Source organism: Mustela putorius, unplaced genomic scaffold, assembly GCF_011764305.1.
Source record: "Mustela putorius furo isolate JIRA1106 unplaced genomic scaffold, ASM1176430v1.1 tig00000580_pilon_pilon_pilon, whole genome shotgun sequence".
Lineage (NCBI taxonomy): Eukaryota > Metazoa > Chordata > Mammalia > Carnivora > Mustelidae > Mustela > Mustela putorius.
This window is the reverse complement of record NW_025421423.1, coordinates 2,316,031-2,333,256: the sequence shown is the minus strand read 5'-3', so window position 1 is coordinate 2,333,256 and position 17,226 is coordinate 2,316,031. Positions and strand designations below refer to the sequence as shown.

The window sequence follows — 17,226 nt, the reverse complement described above, 5'->3', positions numbered from 1 at the left end:
TTCCATGATCACTACTCTGTCCCCCACTCCAAAATAAGTTCTCTCCTTTGAGTTCTCAGACCACCTTATCTGTCCTCTTTGGCCACCCTGAGCAGACAATGCCTTATACTGTAGGTCTATCTCTACATGTCATCTTATCTCTTAGACCAGGAGCTCTTGAAGACAGGATTCTTACCCAATTATCTACACCCAGAATCTTGCATCAGGCATCACCTGTAATGGGTGTAACAAATGCTGTATAAAGAAAGGAATCAGTGAATGTGATGGTGAGTGGGAAAAGGATGGCGAAGTGTAAATGTCTGCTAATTTCTTAGTCATGGATCAATGGACTCTTGCATTGCATCTCATTCTGGCCATTTCATGTAGGAGGCTGTGTATCTCAAAGAAAGTGCTGAACGGGACCACCCCCCACACTACCCCCTCCTTGTAGCTTCTCAACAATGAGGGATTTCCTGGAACTTCTGGAACTTAGTACTCCTTATGGGAACTGCAGAGTAAACTCCTAACTCCATACAGTAGCAGCCCAAGAAAGTTAATGGATTTGAAGGGGGAGGGAGCAAGGAAAGACAGAAATAAACATTTGAGTGCCTGTGTCAGAGGCTTCACAGTCTTCTTCCTGCCTTTGTGATTATTTTTTACAATAATGCTGAATGTGTATCACATAGCAATCTCTAGTTTAGGGTGTTGTTCCATTGATAACAAAATGTATTCAAGGTATTTAAGGTATGGCACACTGGAGGCCCTCACTAAATGAGGCTAGTAATAATTCCTTTTGTCAGTTGGGGAAACTGAGGCCCAGAGCAGTGCCTATAAGAACACGGCTAGGATTCAATCCCTGGTTGAGCTGAAGTCCTGAGCTCCTTCCTTTAACTTGCAAACCTAAAGATTATGCAGCTCTTCACAGAGCTTTCTTCTGATAAGAGTGTTCAAGTCCTGTTTAACATCATATAATGTTTATTATTTTGGTGTCCTATGGTTCCTACTTTTCATGGCCACAAAAACACTTCAAATCTATGTTTGAGAGCCTTATTTAAATGTTATTCAAACTGGTTAACTGATTAGTTAACAAGTAACTGGTAACAAGGAGGAAGAGAATATCTTCTCTTCTCCCCAAAATTGCTTTCCTCTGATTGCCAAGATCTTAGGTACCTAACACTCTTCATTCTGCCCCCCCGATGCTTCTGGGTAAAGGAGAGGAATTAGGGGGACCCCCGTGCAGACCCACAGCTGATCAGGAGTACCAGAGGGACAAAAGGACCCTTTGAATGGGCTCTAGTAGCCACAGGTGAACATCTAAGCCAGCTTTGGCCTGGACAGAGAAGCCAAAGGAAAAAGACATCCCATGGGTATCTTGAAATCAGTTTTCCTGGAGTCTGAAAATGAAATGTAGGAAATGGTTTCACCCTAAGAGAGGCATCCATGGAGTCTGGGGGTTATTTCTGACTTTTACCGAGTATTCACTAGATTGCTAGATTTCTACGCTGCAAAGCAGGAGTTCTTAATACATAAAGAGAAAACCAAAGCACAGTGGGGTTAAGTAGCTTGTCCAATGTCCCACTAAGATTAAGTGGGATTAACTGGCTCAACTGGGATCAGTGAGAAAGGTACTAACTATATTTCTTTTGCTTGAATATTACTCTTTAAAAAAGGCAAATCTAACTCAGGGTTTTCATGTTTGCCGTTTTAGATGTTTACAACAGAAAAAGGGTGCGGTATTTAAGTGTGCGGTCAATTTCTGAGGAAGCCCAGAGCACACACTGGTGGGTGGGGGTCACCAGGCAACTAAGGGACTTACTGCCACCTAGTGGCAACCTGTGCCTGTCCTAGCGAGGCGGCCAAGAATACCGGGCCTGCGGGGGCGCAGGTCCGTGCTACAAACCAAACCTTATGAAGGTAGAATCCATCAAATACATGTATTCACTCCTATTTGTGAAGGTTATTGTCAAATCAATGTGATCTGAGCAGTCAAGACCATTTTTCAGTGACTACACCCCCAACCTTCCTCCCTCATCCCTTGGGAGAATTTGTGAGTTCCTCTTGCAACTATACCCCCAGGGTGAACTCCTAGTAGGGTACAATTTCCTGAGGCCAGTCTCCTTATCTGTATTCCCCTGAGGGTCTGTGAGCATCCTGACTAGGGGCAGGGACTTGTCTTATTCATCTTTATACCCTAAGTGCCTATACATGGCCTGACCCAGAGGAGGTCTCCAATGAATGTTGGTTGAATGAATACAAGTGAATGATTTGACCCAAACTTGTCATCACTCTGCATGATCCAGGCCAGGAATGAAGCAGCAGTTTATTCAAATACTCTAGTAAACATTTTGGAGGGCTGGGAGGAGGAATGGAGGGGCTTCTCAGGAAAGTGTCCAGGGTAGGGCAGAGGCCTGGGCCAGCAGCCCGCTCATAGGGCAGCAGATGCCCGGAACTTCTGGGTCAAACAGAACACGGCAGCCGTGAGGGCCGTGCACTGACGGGCCAAGAGTTTCACACTCAGGTCGTGGTAGCCTCTCTCGCAGGTCAGCTTAGCCGCCTCCACGAACTGATGGTACGTGTACACCACATCCCTCAGGTTTCCTGCCGCCTCTCGGTGGCGGCTGGAGCAGCGGCCGCAGTCTGTGAACTGGAAGCACAGGCTGGCCAGCTGGACCAGGTGCTGGAAGGTGTCCCGCACAGCGCCCTGCATCTCTTCGGGGGACTGGTCCATTCGGATCACATGTTGACAGCTCGACAGGAGCTTCTGGGAACCCATGCAGAGGCGGCTCCGGCTTTCTAAAAAGTGCCAGCTGCACTTCTCGGGGGGATGTCTGTTCCCATTCCCCCAGGAAGCTTCTAGAATATCTTGTAATTCCAGTAAGCTCTCTGTGAGTTGCATGAAGCCCTCTGGGCTGCTGGCAGGGACAGCTTTCAGCTGTCTCAGAGCCCTGGAGCAGTACTCTGGCCAGATGTGGCTCCTCCTCGACAGGGGCTCAGTGCTGCAGCTGTGGGCCCTGGCAGGCCTCCAGGGCAAGGCCAGCCGGCTGCCTGCAGAGGGCGGTGAGGTGAGGGGGGCTGTGGGGTGCACTTCCAAGTCCCTGTCTTCTTCCTCTGCATCTGGCTGCAGGCCCCGGAAGCACGTAGCATATGAGAACTGGCAGCTACACTGCTCCATCCCAATCCTGGGGGCCACCGTTTCATTCGCACCCACAAACCCCAAAGATGTGGCCATCCTGAGGCGGGCAGGAACTTTAGGATGGCTTTCTGGGGCAAAACACAGGAAAGACTTCTCAGTGGGAAGGCTGACGCTAGGGATTTTGCTTTTGTTTTCTGACAGGGAACAATGGTTTGAACCTTCTAAGTGGGGCTCCTTTTGGGGACATGCTAGTGCCTTTGGCAGAGAAGGGCCTGGATTAAAAGAGATCTGCTGCACAGGGTCCCTAGGAGTTGTATCTTCCCCTGTCACATGGTTAAGTGGCTTGGTCTTGACCCCCTCCAGAGGGAAGACTGATGGAATGGTCTGGTCCCCAAGCAAGAAGTCAGGGTCTAAATCCAGCTCTTCCAATAGCTTTTGGTCTTGAGCCTGGCAGGCTTGGCTGAGGGTTTCTCTGCTTTGTCCTTTGGGATCCATGGGGGAATGTGGCAGGATCTGCTCAGTTTCTGTTATAAGAGACTTCAAGGAGAGGGATGCTACTATTCTACCAGCTGGGGCACTGACACCAGTAGTCTGTGGCACAGCATTCGACAGGTCACCCTTGGCGTCACCGGAATCTTGCCCAGACCCATCATGAAATAAGCTGGTGCCATTTTTGTTTGTAACTTCTCCATCATGTCCCAGGGGTAGCTGTTCTGGTTGTTCCTCCTCCATAGGGAAAGAAGCCGTCTTCTCTCCTGAATTTATTGTACATTCACTTCCAGGCGTGACTGGAGGAGACAACGGAGGCTCTGTGCATTTGGGGGCAGTTTCTTGCATAGGATTTGTAAACAGAGAACCCAGTCCTGTTTCCAGCCGGACTCCCCCCGGCTCTAGAGTGTCTGCTTGAGAGGCATCACGTGGTCCTGGGCTAATGGGCAGGCAGCCTCTATCTGTGTCTGGGTCAGCACTGGAGAGGGAGGAGGTGCCGTCCCCAAGCTCCAGGGTGAGTTCTTTGGGGGCATTCCCATCCGACTGTTGAAATGAAGACAAGGTTTGGGAAGGCTCTGCCTGAACATTATCTGCACCAGATGAGCCTGGGTTAGAACAGGGAAGGGTATTTGCTGGGGAATTGGCAACAGTGGCAGTCGGGGGGGCATCCCCAGAACTCTCTTTATGGTTGGGGTCAATCCGGAGGCGAATGGCAGAAATAGAAGATACTCGGGAGTCGATGACTGACTTGGTTTCCATGGTCTCGGGCTCCATCTCCATGACCCGGGAGGCTGGGTTTTTGCTCTTGGTCTTCCTCAAGGGGCCCAGCAGTCCCAGAGCCTTTGTCTCTAGGAGTCCAGGCTCACCTTGCATGTCCTGTAGAGAGGACACAGTTGGGGATGGTGCGCTGAGGGCCAGATAGGGCTCCCTGTTGTAGTAGCACACGTCGTCCACACTCTCCAGGGAGGCTGAGGGCACCAGGGGAAATGAGACCTGACAGGTGTAGTCTGTCTGCAGGAAAGACCTTCTTTTCCTCAGTGTCTTGGCATACTTCTTCGCCCCTCCCCTTCTGCAAGGTTCTCTTCCATCTGGCCCAGGATTCAGGCTGTCCTCAGGGGCATAAGTGCTAGCTTTATTCTTTAAGCTTGTGGCACTGGGTTCTGCAGCAGGAACAGCTCTGGGCCCTAAGAATCAAGAAAGGAAAGAGTACATGAAACAAAGAAAAACAAAGAGACTTAGAGAACTTGGGCTTAGGACTCAGGGTTGCCTGGGTTCAAATCCTGGCTGGGCTGGGTAACCTTAGGCATGCTAAATCTTGACCTCCTCAGTGTACTCATCTAATAAATGGGGATAATAATTGTGGGAAACATTTTTTGATTCTTGGTTGCCCATGACCCATTTTATTGTCTTTTGGTCACAGTAGCAAATGAAATAAAAATCAGTACCAAAATGAAAATGAGATGAATGAAATCTCCCCAGTGGTTACAGTCTGTTGAAACCCTTCATGACAGCTCCCTATCCACAATCAGCCAAGTAGCCAGATTTAGAACCTAGAAAGTCAGCCACAAATTTCCTAGATTCTTGCACTTGAACACATAGATTTAAAATAATAATAATAATAATAAGGGGCACCTGTGTGGCACAGTCGGTTAAGTGTCCGACTCGTAGTTTTGGCTCAAGTTGTGACCTTGAGATCATGAGATTGAGCCCCACATCAGGCTCTCGCCCTCTCTCTCTCTCCCTCTCTCTCTCTGCAGAATAAGTCAATAAACATTTAAAAAATAAAATAATAATAATAAACAGAGCCCATCCTTTGCAGCCTCAGACTCCTGATAACAATGAGGAATCCTGTCACACAGTCTCTGGGCGTGGTAACTGCCAGCTCTTCATCTTCGCTAGCAATTTTATAAGCTCTCTGACATCTAACACTCTTTCTTTGTGCTTACATCGACCCAAGTCAGTCAGTGCCTGTGGTAACAGGCAGCACTGCACTCCCACACAGGTTCAGCGAAACAGTGCACATCAAGCTCCCAGAACAAGGTCTGTGTCTAACAACAGGTCAGTGACACAAGCTGCCACCACCCCTACTCTCATGGCTACTATGTGTGAGGATTCTGAGGGAGCTTTCTCTTCACAAAGAGTGTCACAGTTCCAGCCACCCGGGTGGCTCAGTCAGTTAGGCGTCTAACTCTTGGTTTCAGCTTGGGCCGTGATCTCAGGGTTGTGGGATCGAGCCCTGTGTTGGGCTCCGCACTCAGCACAGAGTCATCTTGTCCATCTCCTTCTGCTATTCCCCCCACTTACAGGCTCTTTCTCTCTCTCAAATAAATAAAATCTTTTTAAAAAAATCACAGCTTCACAGGTGTGAGGGTTTTTGTGAATACCAGGATGGACTTTTCTGAATTGAGAAGCCCTTTGTGAAGAAGTCCAAGGAATCGGCCGGAGGGAATCAGGATCATATCCCAGCCCTTGAGAATCTGAGGGTTCTTAGACCAGTAGTTTCCAATCTGGCTGCACCTCATTAAAAACCTTATCAAGGGGTGCCTGGGTGGCTCAGTGGGTTAAGTCTCTGCCTTCGGCACAGGTCATGATCTCAGGGTCCTGGGATTGAGCCCCGCATCAGGCGCTCTGCTCAGTGAGGAGCCTACTTTCCCCCCACTCCTACACCATCTGCCGCTCTGTCTACTTGTGATATCTCTTTCTCTGTCAAATAGATAAATAAAATCTTTAAAAAAAAAAAAAAAACCTTATCAACTCCTAGGCTGCTCCTTGCACCTCCTCAGTCAGAATCTTGGGGGCTACCACCAGAAAGGTGTAGTAGTTAAACCTGGTCCCTTGGGTGATTTTTTTTTTTTTAAAGATTTATTTATTTATTTATTTATTTGACAGAGAGAAATCACAAGTAGACTGAGAGGCAGGCAGAGAGAGAGAGAGGGAAGCAGACTCCCTGCTGAGCAGAAAGCCCGATGCGGGACTCGATCCCAGGACCCTGAGATCATGACCCGAGCCGAAGGCAGCGGCTCAACCCACCGAGCCACCCAGGCGCCCCCCTTGGGTGATTTTGATGCCCACCCATGTTTTGGAACTGCTACCCTAGGCCACCTACAGCCACTCACCAAGGGTGTTTCTGAGGCTGAAAAAGGGAAAGGCTCCCATGGGGAGTCAGAGGCCAGACCAAAACTCAGGCTCAAAGGTTCCAATTCTGGGCTCTCTCCCCAGCCCCTCACTGACTGCTTGTGAGAAAGGGGAGTGTCCAGTATGGACATTATGTCCAGCTGGATTCCTATAAGGAAAATCTTGACCGATGGTCTCTGTTATGCCCCTATCTTGACCCCTGCACAATGGCCAGCCCAGCAAGGCAAAGCTGAGGGCGTGGATGGCAGTTGGCTGGGTTCTTTGGAGAACAGTGGAAACCTGTTCATCAGTGTCTCCTTCTCTAGGGGTCCGGTCAATTAATGAACTCAGGGTAGATGGCGGAGTGTTCATTCATTCATTGAGCAAAACTGCCAGACACTATGTGTTGGGCACACAGGGCTGAGTGTGAAACATACAGTTTCTGTACTCTAAGGAATTGTTTTTTTAGCAAGGAAGAGAAACATCAACATAAAAATCACACAAATAGACAATTATAGACAGTGCTAAGGACTAGGCAGGAAGTGCCCAGGAGGCTATGAAAACATAGTCCTAGTCTTGGCAGTCTCGGTCATGTTTCAGAGGAAGTGAATTTCCAGGTGGGGCCTGATAGAGGACTGGGCATTAGCAGTCAAAGATCTGGGTGAGGTGGAAAGGGCAGCATGGCAAAGGCCAGAAGTAGGAAAGAGCATGGCACTCTTCAAAAACAGCAAGGAGGTCTGTGTAGTAGGTATGCTGAAAGAGGGCTCGGGAGGAAGGAGAGAGAGAGAGAGAGAGAAAGAGGCCATGTCACAGAGGACCTCGAGGGGCCTCATGGGAGCTTCTCAGGATGGCCTCTCTCCCACCAACAACAGGAAACCTCTGGAGGGGAGGGAACAACAGGAAAGGACTTCTCCAGCCCCTGCTGGGTCATCATCAATGTCTGTGTGTTATTTTCCAATTTTTTTCCTTCAGCATGGAGAGAGAGAGAGAGAGAGAGATAGTCCTTCGAGGATCTCAAGTCAACTCGGGAAGTCACTCTATGTGGAAAGACACCCCACACTCTTTGTGGAGGAAAGGATAAGGAACCAGAAAGAAACAGGACCAACAGATCCCCTGCCTTTTCTTATGTCTGAGTCTCTTCAGGGCCTCCAGTGGCCTATCGGGTTCTTCTTGCTTCAAAGCCTCATTTAATGTAGCATCATTCTCAATGACGAAGCCACTTCCCTCTGCTGAGCGCTCTGTCAGACCTTTTTCTGTGTAAATTCTGTCCATCTCACAAGGCCCAGTCCATTTGCCACCTCTTCTGGGAAGCCCTCCTTGATTCCCATTGCTGATTACTGCCTCCCATCTCTGCTCGCCTACACTTCTCTGAACCTCCCTTGTAGCACTGACTTGAAGTTATGACACTTATAATTTCCCCCCTGCCCCCAAACAGCCTTGGGCCTTCTCAAACAAGGACAAGGACTCTGCTTTACTTGTGTTTTCCCTTCCAGCTGGGTCCCCACTCCCGCTGGATGTTCAGGAGCTGCCTGCCCCAGTCTGGAGACCTGCTCGGGAGGGCTCACCTGCGAGGGCATCTGGGGGTGTGAGCTTGTCAGCGGCGTCATAGTATTCCTCATCCGAGCTGCCATCCTCTAAGGCCAGCGGCAGGTGTGGGGCCAGGGCTTCCAGAGCCGAGCAGGGCTGGGCCTCAGTCCAGCCCTGCTGAGCCCAGGCTGGCAGACCCCCACCCTGGCGGGAAGCTGTGCTCTCTGAGCTGTCGCTGAGGTGGCTGGCCAGGGAGACACTGGAGCACAGGCTGTAGTAGTCGGGCCGGCTGCCCTCATAGAGCCTGGGGTCCAGCCTGGCTGCACTCAGTTCTGGTCCCCAGCTGAAAGTGTCAGGAGCGGGACTCTCAGGAAACTCTGTCTTTGGGCACAGAGGACTGGCTCTCTGGGCCAAGTCCAGGAGACAGAGGAAGCCCCTGGTTTCAATCCTGCTTCTCTCGTCTTGGCTGTTGGAACTAGGAGTCTCTGGGAAGCCCGGTGCGCTAGAGCGGAAGAAGCCAGACCTGCTGGAAGAGCAAGCGTCCAGGTCATCCTCCTCCAGGGCCTCCATGGACTCACTGGAACCACTGGTCCTGCAGCCTCGGCTCTCCGTGTTGGCCGAGTCGGATGCCTCGGACTCGGCGCTGTCTGTCATGCTGGCCCCAGAGATGCTCGGGCCCCTCCTAGCCACCTCAGGCCTGGGACTGTCCCCAGGAGGCAGCTCCTCTTTGACATGCGGTCTGCCAGGGTCCAGCTTCGGCAGGTGTCCATCGCAGAGGGGCTCGGGCATGCAGTCCACTTCAGAGGACTCCTCAGAGTCGCTGCATGCCCTGGACTCATAGCCTGGAACACAAGGGACCCCGGGGGTTATGCGACAGCGTTCAGGGACTGGCAGGGGGGTATGTCCTCCCACGTCTCATTCTGCCTGCCCTCCCATTCGCCAGGGTGGCCAGCCCCGATCACACTGTACTGGTTGACTCAGGGCCCACGGGATTCCCAGAGTCCATGTTCTCCCCACACATGGAGCTGAGCTGCATAATGGAGACCGGACTGCCTCCAAGGATAGCTGTGTGTTCATGGAAACCTGGAGGTTATGTGGCTGGATTTCACTCTGCTAGGGACAGTGTCACCCAGGTCTGCTAGGTCCCTCCCCAGCTCTGTCCTGTTCCCAGATGCGGAATCATATTTTTTAAAAAAATCAAACATATCCTCAGCCCTAACCCTGACGTACTAAGTCAACTATCTAGGGAATGTGGGCTGAGAATCTGTATTCTTAGCAACTTTATGTGGGATTCTGAGGCCACTAGGTTGGCACCATTTTGAAGCCTGGCCTTGGGGACCCACTGGTGCTACAGGGCTTTTAGGATAGTCAAAACTCATCTAGCTGCTGGTCCTCAGGAAGGATTCATGGCAGGAAAGTTGAAGGAACTGAACCAGGTCTCCAGTTTCCCTTCTGCCATAGCCTGCAGTGTGATATTTCTAAAAACATCTCTCTGATCACATCATACTTTACTTAAACCCTGTGATGGCTTCCCCTGCCTATAGAGAAGAGCCTAAACTCTCCAAGGCCTCTCATAGTGTGGCCCCAACCTTCTTGGTTATCCCCTCACAGTGTAATCCCTAACTCCTTCTTAGCAGACTAGTTACCCCCTCATGGTACAGCCCCAGCCCTCCTCAGCAGCCTGGTCACCCCTGTAGGTTTCACATATTCTACCCACCAGAGAGAGCTTCTCATAGATCATGACCTTGCCCTTGGTGTCATGCCCCCATGTTGTCTCCTCTGCTTCAAATGATCTCTCTCCTTTGCCAGTTAACTCCATCAGTCTTTCAAGATCTACTTCAAACATCCCACCCCTAGAGTGCCTTCCCTCCCACTGCCACCTGCCCCAGCAGGAGGAGTCCCTCCCACCACCAGACCTTCCCAACTGTTCCCACTCTGCATTGTTTGATTAGACTCTAAGATACCATCCCCTGTTCACAAACCATGTTAAAACCAAAACAAATACCCCGAACTCATCACTTCCTCATTATTTTGTTTTATCTTACTATCATCTAATCTCTTAAGATTTTTTATGCCTATTTGATCCAAATGGAGGAAATGCTCAATAATGTTGTACGACTGGGCATCTCTTCCCATCTCCACATTCAGTGACATCACGTTGGTAGCCTGAAATTAGCTGTAGTGGGAGTGTTTCAACATTTATCAGCAAAGCAGTGGGAAAATGCTGCACCAACACTGCTGAAGCAAAGCCTGCGAGAAACTGGGAGCTGGCCTGCGAGACTGTTCATTTCATCTGGCCTCCACTACTTCATTCCTTATATATGATTTCGATTTCCTTCTATCTCCGATACCCCCTTCTTCTAAACATGCAAAGGTGAGAATTTCTATTATAATTCAAGAGAATGCAACAGAGCATCTAGATGTGGAATAAAAAGCTAGGTCATCTGTACTTTCTGAATAAATGAATAATATCTTTTTGTTTGTTTGTTTTTAGGAGATACCACAGGGAATCAGAGACATTCAACAGCATTTTGTGGCTTTAGGGGACTCTCAGCTACAAAGAAAGCCTCTCTATTTAGGATTTTAGAAAGATCAACTGTTTACCAGGAAATAAATGGGAAAAAAAGCTTTCATCCACTTGGGTGGAAGTCTCAGCTCAACTCAGTTCACTCCCTCCCTTTCAGCTGTGAAAAGGGCCTGCCTATCCTTACAAGCAAAACTCAGCACCTCACCTTCTTCAGCAGATACTCGGTGCACCTGTTGCTTGTTTCCTGGCCAGAGGAAAATGGGGGTGTCTGGGTCGACAAACAGCCTGTAGTACCCAGCAATGAGGCAGGCCAGGTCTTTTGCACTGTTGGATTCCAGTAGCAATGTCAGAACCTTTGAAGGTAATGAGAGCTTTTATGTAAAGGGCGAAGGGACTTGGACTTAAAGTCCAAAGACTGACAACAAGGCCACATGGGGCCAATGAGAGAGTCCAAGTCAGTCCAGCCATGGCCCATAGGCAGGCCTCCTGGGATCTCCTATTCTCACTGGCAAGGCTCGAAATAAGCATACATGCACACGTGCACACATACACACCACCACACGTGCATGTACTCACACACTCACAGACACACTGTGGATTCCTCCCTTTGAATCTCTACAATGTCTCCTGCCTCTTCGCCCGCGAGTCCAGCCTCCCCGTCCCAAACGCCCACCCCACCATGTTCTTTCATGCAGTCAAGTCCCTTCAAGACCTGACCTGGAAAAAGAAAGGGAAAGCAAATGGAGAAGGAAGAAGAGGGTGATTAAAAAAATAATAACACAATAACAAAGCCTTGAGCGCGTCAGAATTAAAGCAAAGGAGGGACAATGTAGGACCTGTCATTTGCCCATTTTCACTGCTGCCACTCAAAACTCTTGGACGGCCATGTTGATCCCATGCATGTGATAAAATCATCTGCTGCGCCCATCTAAGTTTCTAAGCCCATCAGGAAAGTATATGTTCCAAGCTCAGTTTACACCAAAACCAAACCAAACCAAACCAAAAACCAAAAAAATCCTTAAAGGACCTTCCCAGGAAAATGCGCCCTGTTCATTACTTTCCGTTTGATGATAGAGGACGGATGATTCATCCTCTTCAGCAAATGTTGGATATTAGATTTTGTTAATATCCATATTCTCATAAACAACCCTAGGATAATTGAGCCCCAAATTCCAGAAGTTGGATTCAAAATCTCTTCCCCGTGCATTACCTTGACATCCTGAAGATAGACTTTGACCATGCTCACTTTCTCGGACTCTTCCGTCAGCTCTACACGGCTGATGTTTGCAAACTCTGCCAACGTGGACATGATGTTGAGTTTGCTACTGATAATTTGGCTAATCCCGTATTTGGCTCCAACTAGAAGGGCAATGTACGATTCTCTGTCCTGTAACTGCATCCAGGTGGAAGAGGAATTAGTTTGCATTCGCGAGTGAGTGAAAATACATTGCACATGCAAGACAGGATACCTCTCTCTGCAAAACTCCATGATTCTGATTTTGGATCCTCCCTCACCACCTCTTCCCTAGACTACCAAACTAAGCAACGGCCCAATCTGGGCCCCATCTAGAGCTAAATTAAGTTTAAGTGTATCTCCTAAGAGATGCTTCACAGCAGAAAGCCCAACCACGGGACTGTTACCTGTTTCATAAACATAACCTGTGCTTTCACACCTATGTGCCCATGTTCATGCTGTGCCCTACTGAAATCCTGACTCCTCTTTATAAGCTTCTATCAAGGGCCTGGGTGGTTCATTCGTCTCCCTTCAGCTCAGATCATGATCCCAGGGTCCTTGGATCACATCCCACTTGGGGTTCCCTGCTTGGTGGGGAGTCTGCTTCTCTCTCTCCCCCGCTCCTTCTTGCTCTCTCTCTCTCAGTTAAATATATAAGAAATATTAAAAAACAAAAACTACTCCATCGGGGCGCCTGGGTGGCTCGGTGGGTTAAGCCGCTGCCTTCGGCTCGGGTCATGATCTCAGAGTCCTGGGATCGAGCCCCGCATCGGGCTTTCTGCTCAACAGGGAGCCTGCTTCCTCCTCTCTCTCTGCCTGCCTCTCTGCCTGCTTGTGATCTCCGTCTGTCAAATAAATAAATAAAATCTTAAAAAAAAAAAAAACTACTCCATCAAATGGATGCTACTCCATCAAAATCTACTGCCTCTGAAACACATCCACTTGATCTGTCTCCTCAAGCCAGAAGAGCCCCTTTCCTCTGTGTTGTTCCCACACCACAGCCTCTGTACTGGTCTGACAGCACTGAGCTGCCACTTCTCACTCTAAGTATTCGTATCTGAATGTCATGTTCATGTTAAGTTCCCTGACAACAGAGTCGGTATTTATCTATGGAAGTTTTTCTTGTACCTTCAAGCCTTGCTTTCTGTGATCTAGTCTTTTATCCCCCTTTTCATCACCTACTTGTACAAAGACTCAACTATTTTTCCCCTCCCCTATCTAATGCTCTTCCTTTCTTTCCAAACATTGATTCTCTTTTTCTGTCTACAGTGGTAGGTCAGCAATCAGATTAAACTGACCCACCACTGTAAATGACAGAGAAGCATACCAAATACACCCTGAAAAAAAGTTTTGTTAATACATTAAAAAACCCTTCAATGGGCAACTGCTCTGGTTTTGTGCTGGAGGGTTATGGGGCAGTCTGGATCATGCCTTGGGGGAGAGTCCCGGTAAGCCACAGCCCGCCAGTCACTGACTACTGGAAAGCACAGAACTCTAGACCTTGCTTTTGGGGCTCCAAAAAGCAAGCCGGGGGAGGCAGGAGCACCGAGGGGAGGACTCTTTTTCTTCTCTTTTCCCTTCTCAGACCTACCCTCCATTCTTCCCTTCTGAACAATCAGGACCCCAGCCCGCCAGTCCATCCAACATTCTCGTCTTTCTTTCACAATTTCCCATTCCTCCTCTCCACCTTCACATACCCAAAGCTCCAGAGTAAGCTGCATACGTTTCCCGTCCCTCAGAATGCCTTTCCACCAGACTGAAATCTGGCCAAAGCCAACATTCCTGCTTTTCCCTAATCCTTTCTCCCCACCATACTCAACCCAAAGCTGGCAGGGTTGTCCTTTGTCTTCAAACTCCACAGCACCTGTCCTGTGCCTTTCTCATGGCCTTGCTTGGCCTGGGTACTTTGTTTCATTGTTTGAGGGTGGAAATCATGTCCTATTGAGTTCTGCCTCCCCCAGCATCTGTCACAGGGCTGGCACCAAGCACGATAAACACTCCCTGATGGCATAGTATTTCGCTTCCCAAACTCTAGTACATAACACAGTGCTTAGGAGTTTTAGGCTAAAAGATACACTGATCGAGGACCTCTACAGTCTCTCATGGGAGTAGGGGGTCCACATTTCTAGAATACGTACCATTAGAGTAGCATTAAAGATTTTTCCACCATATGTCTTGAGTTCTCCAAGGATCTGTAGATAATTTAAACGTAGCTGGGCAGCAGAAATAAGTTGCTTAAATAGGGGAAAAAGACTTAAGTTAGAGTTATTCGCTTGCCTAAAATCCACACAAACTGAAAATGCATTCCTTGAGGTTTCACAACAGACAGCTGGGGGTGGGGGTAGGGTTGGTGTCGACAGAGGCCACGATATTACCTTCTGTCGGGGTTCCAGCAAATTCTGGTTCCTCTTCATGTGGAAGCTAATGGCTTTCTTGATGTCCTTGCCTTTCATGTTTCGGAGTAGAGTTGGAGATATAAAGTTCTCTATTCCCCAGTCCTTCCTGCCATGAGATATTGGAAACACCATTTTTACAGTATACTTGGCTCTAAGTAAAAGCATAATTACATTTGATTCAGGAACTGAATGTTCCCAGAATACTGCAATCATGAGCTTTCTCAACAGAAGATAGAGACTATGAATATACATATGTGTATAAATATACATAAAATTTATAAATGTCATATATTTGTATTTATATATATTTAATACACATACTCTCTCTCCACAAAAACCACAGCTATTCAGGAATTAAACCCCACCTATCTTTCTGGGAGCTGATTACTTTTGGTGTGGTACGATAGTTTTTTTTTTAAAGATTTTATTTATTTATTTAAGAGAGAGAAAGAAAGCAAGAGCAAGTGAGTGAGCACAACAGGAGGGGCAGAGGGTGAGGGAGAAACAGGCTCCCTGGCTGAGCAAGGAGCCTGATGCGGGACTCGATCCCAGGACCCCAGGATCATGAGCTGAGCTGAAAGCAGACGTTTATCCAACTAAGCCACCCAGGTGCCCCAATGTGGTAAGATATTCTGTTAGAACAGATCTCGGTCTTTTTTTTCCTACAATATGTGTGAGAAATAATGATCACACATGTTTCATGCACTCTCACGGGGCAACACAAAGCACCTGTGAATCCCTGAGGTCATGCTTTAGAATGGCACCAGGCTAACAGCCTCAAAATTCCCAACAAACTGGTTAAAAGTATAGATTCTCAGGTCCCACTCCCTACAGATATGATCCAGTATTTCAGGAACAGGGCCAAGGATCCGTTTCATTTTTAAAATACGATTCCCCATTGATTTTGATGTCCAGACAGGACGGAGCTGAGACTAGGTGAGTGGGTTAACAAACCTGTGTGATGATGCCCAGAGCAAAATGAACATTTAGGCTAAGACTCAGGAGGTGTTGGAATCCCAGGACTTGAAACTGCCCTAATAGGAATATAACGCAACACAAGAGGCTCACACAAAATTAATTTCCAAAGCATTTCTGCCCTCAGAAGAGCTTTACACTGACACTGTCGACTGATTTCCCAAGACATTCTCTCAGGAAGTGGGAATTTACAAAGGGATCCTGTGTCATTCCATCTGCCGTTGCCTTCTGCCCCAGAGGGAGCAGCCAGATTCTGACACCGGGGGGGAAGCTGGGTTGGGTCGGAGACAGTGGGGTGGGAAATGGATGAAAAGGCAATGGACAGATGGGTAGGTAGGTGAGTATCAGCTTTCTGTGGAATCTGGCCATCCTGGCCGGGGGCCAGCCAAGTTATAAATGCAACACAGCTGCTGTTGATGGGACCTAGAAGTCCCCTGCCACTCACTCTATGTACTTCAAAGAGATCTTCTGTGGCTGAGCGCATGCGTAGATCCGCTCCTGGATGTGCAGGGCTGCGAGACGGAGTGCAGAGCTACATTTCATTTCTACAGCAAAGCGCTCCTGGAGCACATCGCTGCAGCTCTAGAAGAGATGACATCAGAGGAATTAGGATACAACAACAGATGGTTTGTGTTCCTAGTTCTTTCCAGGGAAAGGCTTTGAGACCTGGCTGTGTGACCTTGGCTAACTTACTAAGACTCTGAACATCGGTGTCTTCCCATTGCTAAACGAGGATACTCAAATCGATCTTCTGCAGTCTTGTGAGTTTTAAATTAGGTAACATATGAAGGCAGGCACCAGGACACAGCAGTATAAGTATACAACTATACAACTATAACGCAGTGATGCTATTTGCTGCCCCCATATCTGTAAGTTTTGGGCAAGGTAATTCACCTAGTGTAAGTTGCCTCATCTGTAAAACGGTAATGCCTCCCAAATGATTCTTCTTCATCAAGATGAAAACGACATGATAAATCTCACCTGAGCAGGCAAAGTAGGGGGAACACCAAGCTGGGGGTCAAGGAACCAATTTTTGGCTCCGCCACCAAACGCATGACCCAGGCAGATCATGTGACCTTCCCAAGACTCAGTTTCATCATTCCTAAAATAAGACTTTGAAGCACTAAGTCCCCTTGTAGCCATAAAAACCATAATTCTAAATAGTAGTAGAAAATGTATCCTCCACAGTGAGGACTGAGCCTAAATTTCATTAATACAGAGCAAGTCTCCTAACATAGCAACTCAGTGAGGGAAAGAGAAATTTGTGAGGGATGATCAGGCCTCTTCTCCTTCAGATAATCCCTACCAGGGAATTGCTTCACTGCCTTAAACTCATGTTCAAAATAACCCAGTGTGCCAGCTTTGAGAACAACGACTGTTATTTTAGGAAGGGCTGGTCCAGTCACCTGCAGATAGAGGTATTCAAAGGCCACAGGGTCTTCCTTCAAGAGGTCCAGGGGGTCCTTGGGAACAAAACACACCCTGAAGAGGCAGCGGTAGTCATGTGACTCCTCCCTTTCCACCACCTGCAAGATAAGGGCCATACAGTTAATCTTCTAATCGCCTTTGTTCTCACAGCTACTCCACAAAGCAACTTAAAAAAAAAAAAATGAAAGTCCCCAGAGATTTCAATCTCAGTGCCTCCAAAGACAGCTGCAGAATTTTGCCGCTGACTTTCCCATGGGTATAAAATGTAAAAGGCTCAAAAGGGTAAAGTTTCCCACTGACCCCATCAAACTGCTCCCCTTTCCAAAAGAAATCTGCTTGCAGTTTCTTAGCTGCCCTTTCAGTCTCTGTGTTTATAGGCTTCTACATGCATGTACCGTTTTCTTTTCCACAAATAATAGTCTAG

At 48.2% G+C, this 17,226-nt stretch overlaps 1 protein-coding gene across 1 annotated transcript in view; it reads right to left on the bottom strand.

Annotated features, from left to right (window-relative positions):
* Positions 1 to 2,280: 2,280 nt before the first annotated feature.
* Positions 2,281 to 17,226, bottom strand: part of FRMPD1 (FERM and PDZ domain containing 1) — a 92,250-nt gene continuing 77,304 nt past the window's right edge. Inside the window, exons 9-16 of the mRNA XM_013053786.2 lie at positions 16,781 to 16,900; positions 15,820 to 15,956; positions 14,379 to 14,505; positions 14,142 to 14,237; positions 11,980 to 12,162; positions 10,975 to 11,122; positions 8,281 to 9,084; positions 2,281 to 4,785 (exon numbers count right to left, since the gene is read on the bottom strand). Of these exons, the coding sequence (XP_012909240.1) occupies positions 2,405 to 4,785; positions 8,281 to 9,084; positions 10,975 to 11,122; positions 11,980 to 12,162; positions 14,142 to 14,237; positions 14,379 to 14,505; positions 15,820 to 15,956; positions 16,781 to 16,900 (3,996 nt within the window). The 3' untranslated portion in view covers positions 2,281 to 2,404. The remainder of the gene's footprint in view (positions 4,786 to 8,280; positions 9,085 to 10,974; positions 11,123 to 11,979; positions 12,163 to 14,141; positions 14,238 to 14,378; positions 14,506 to 15,819; positions 15,957 to 16,780; positions 16,901 to 17,226) is intronic.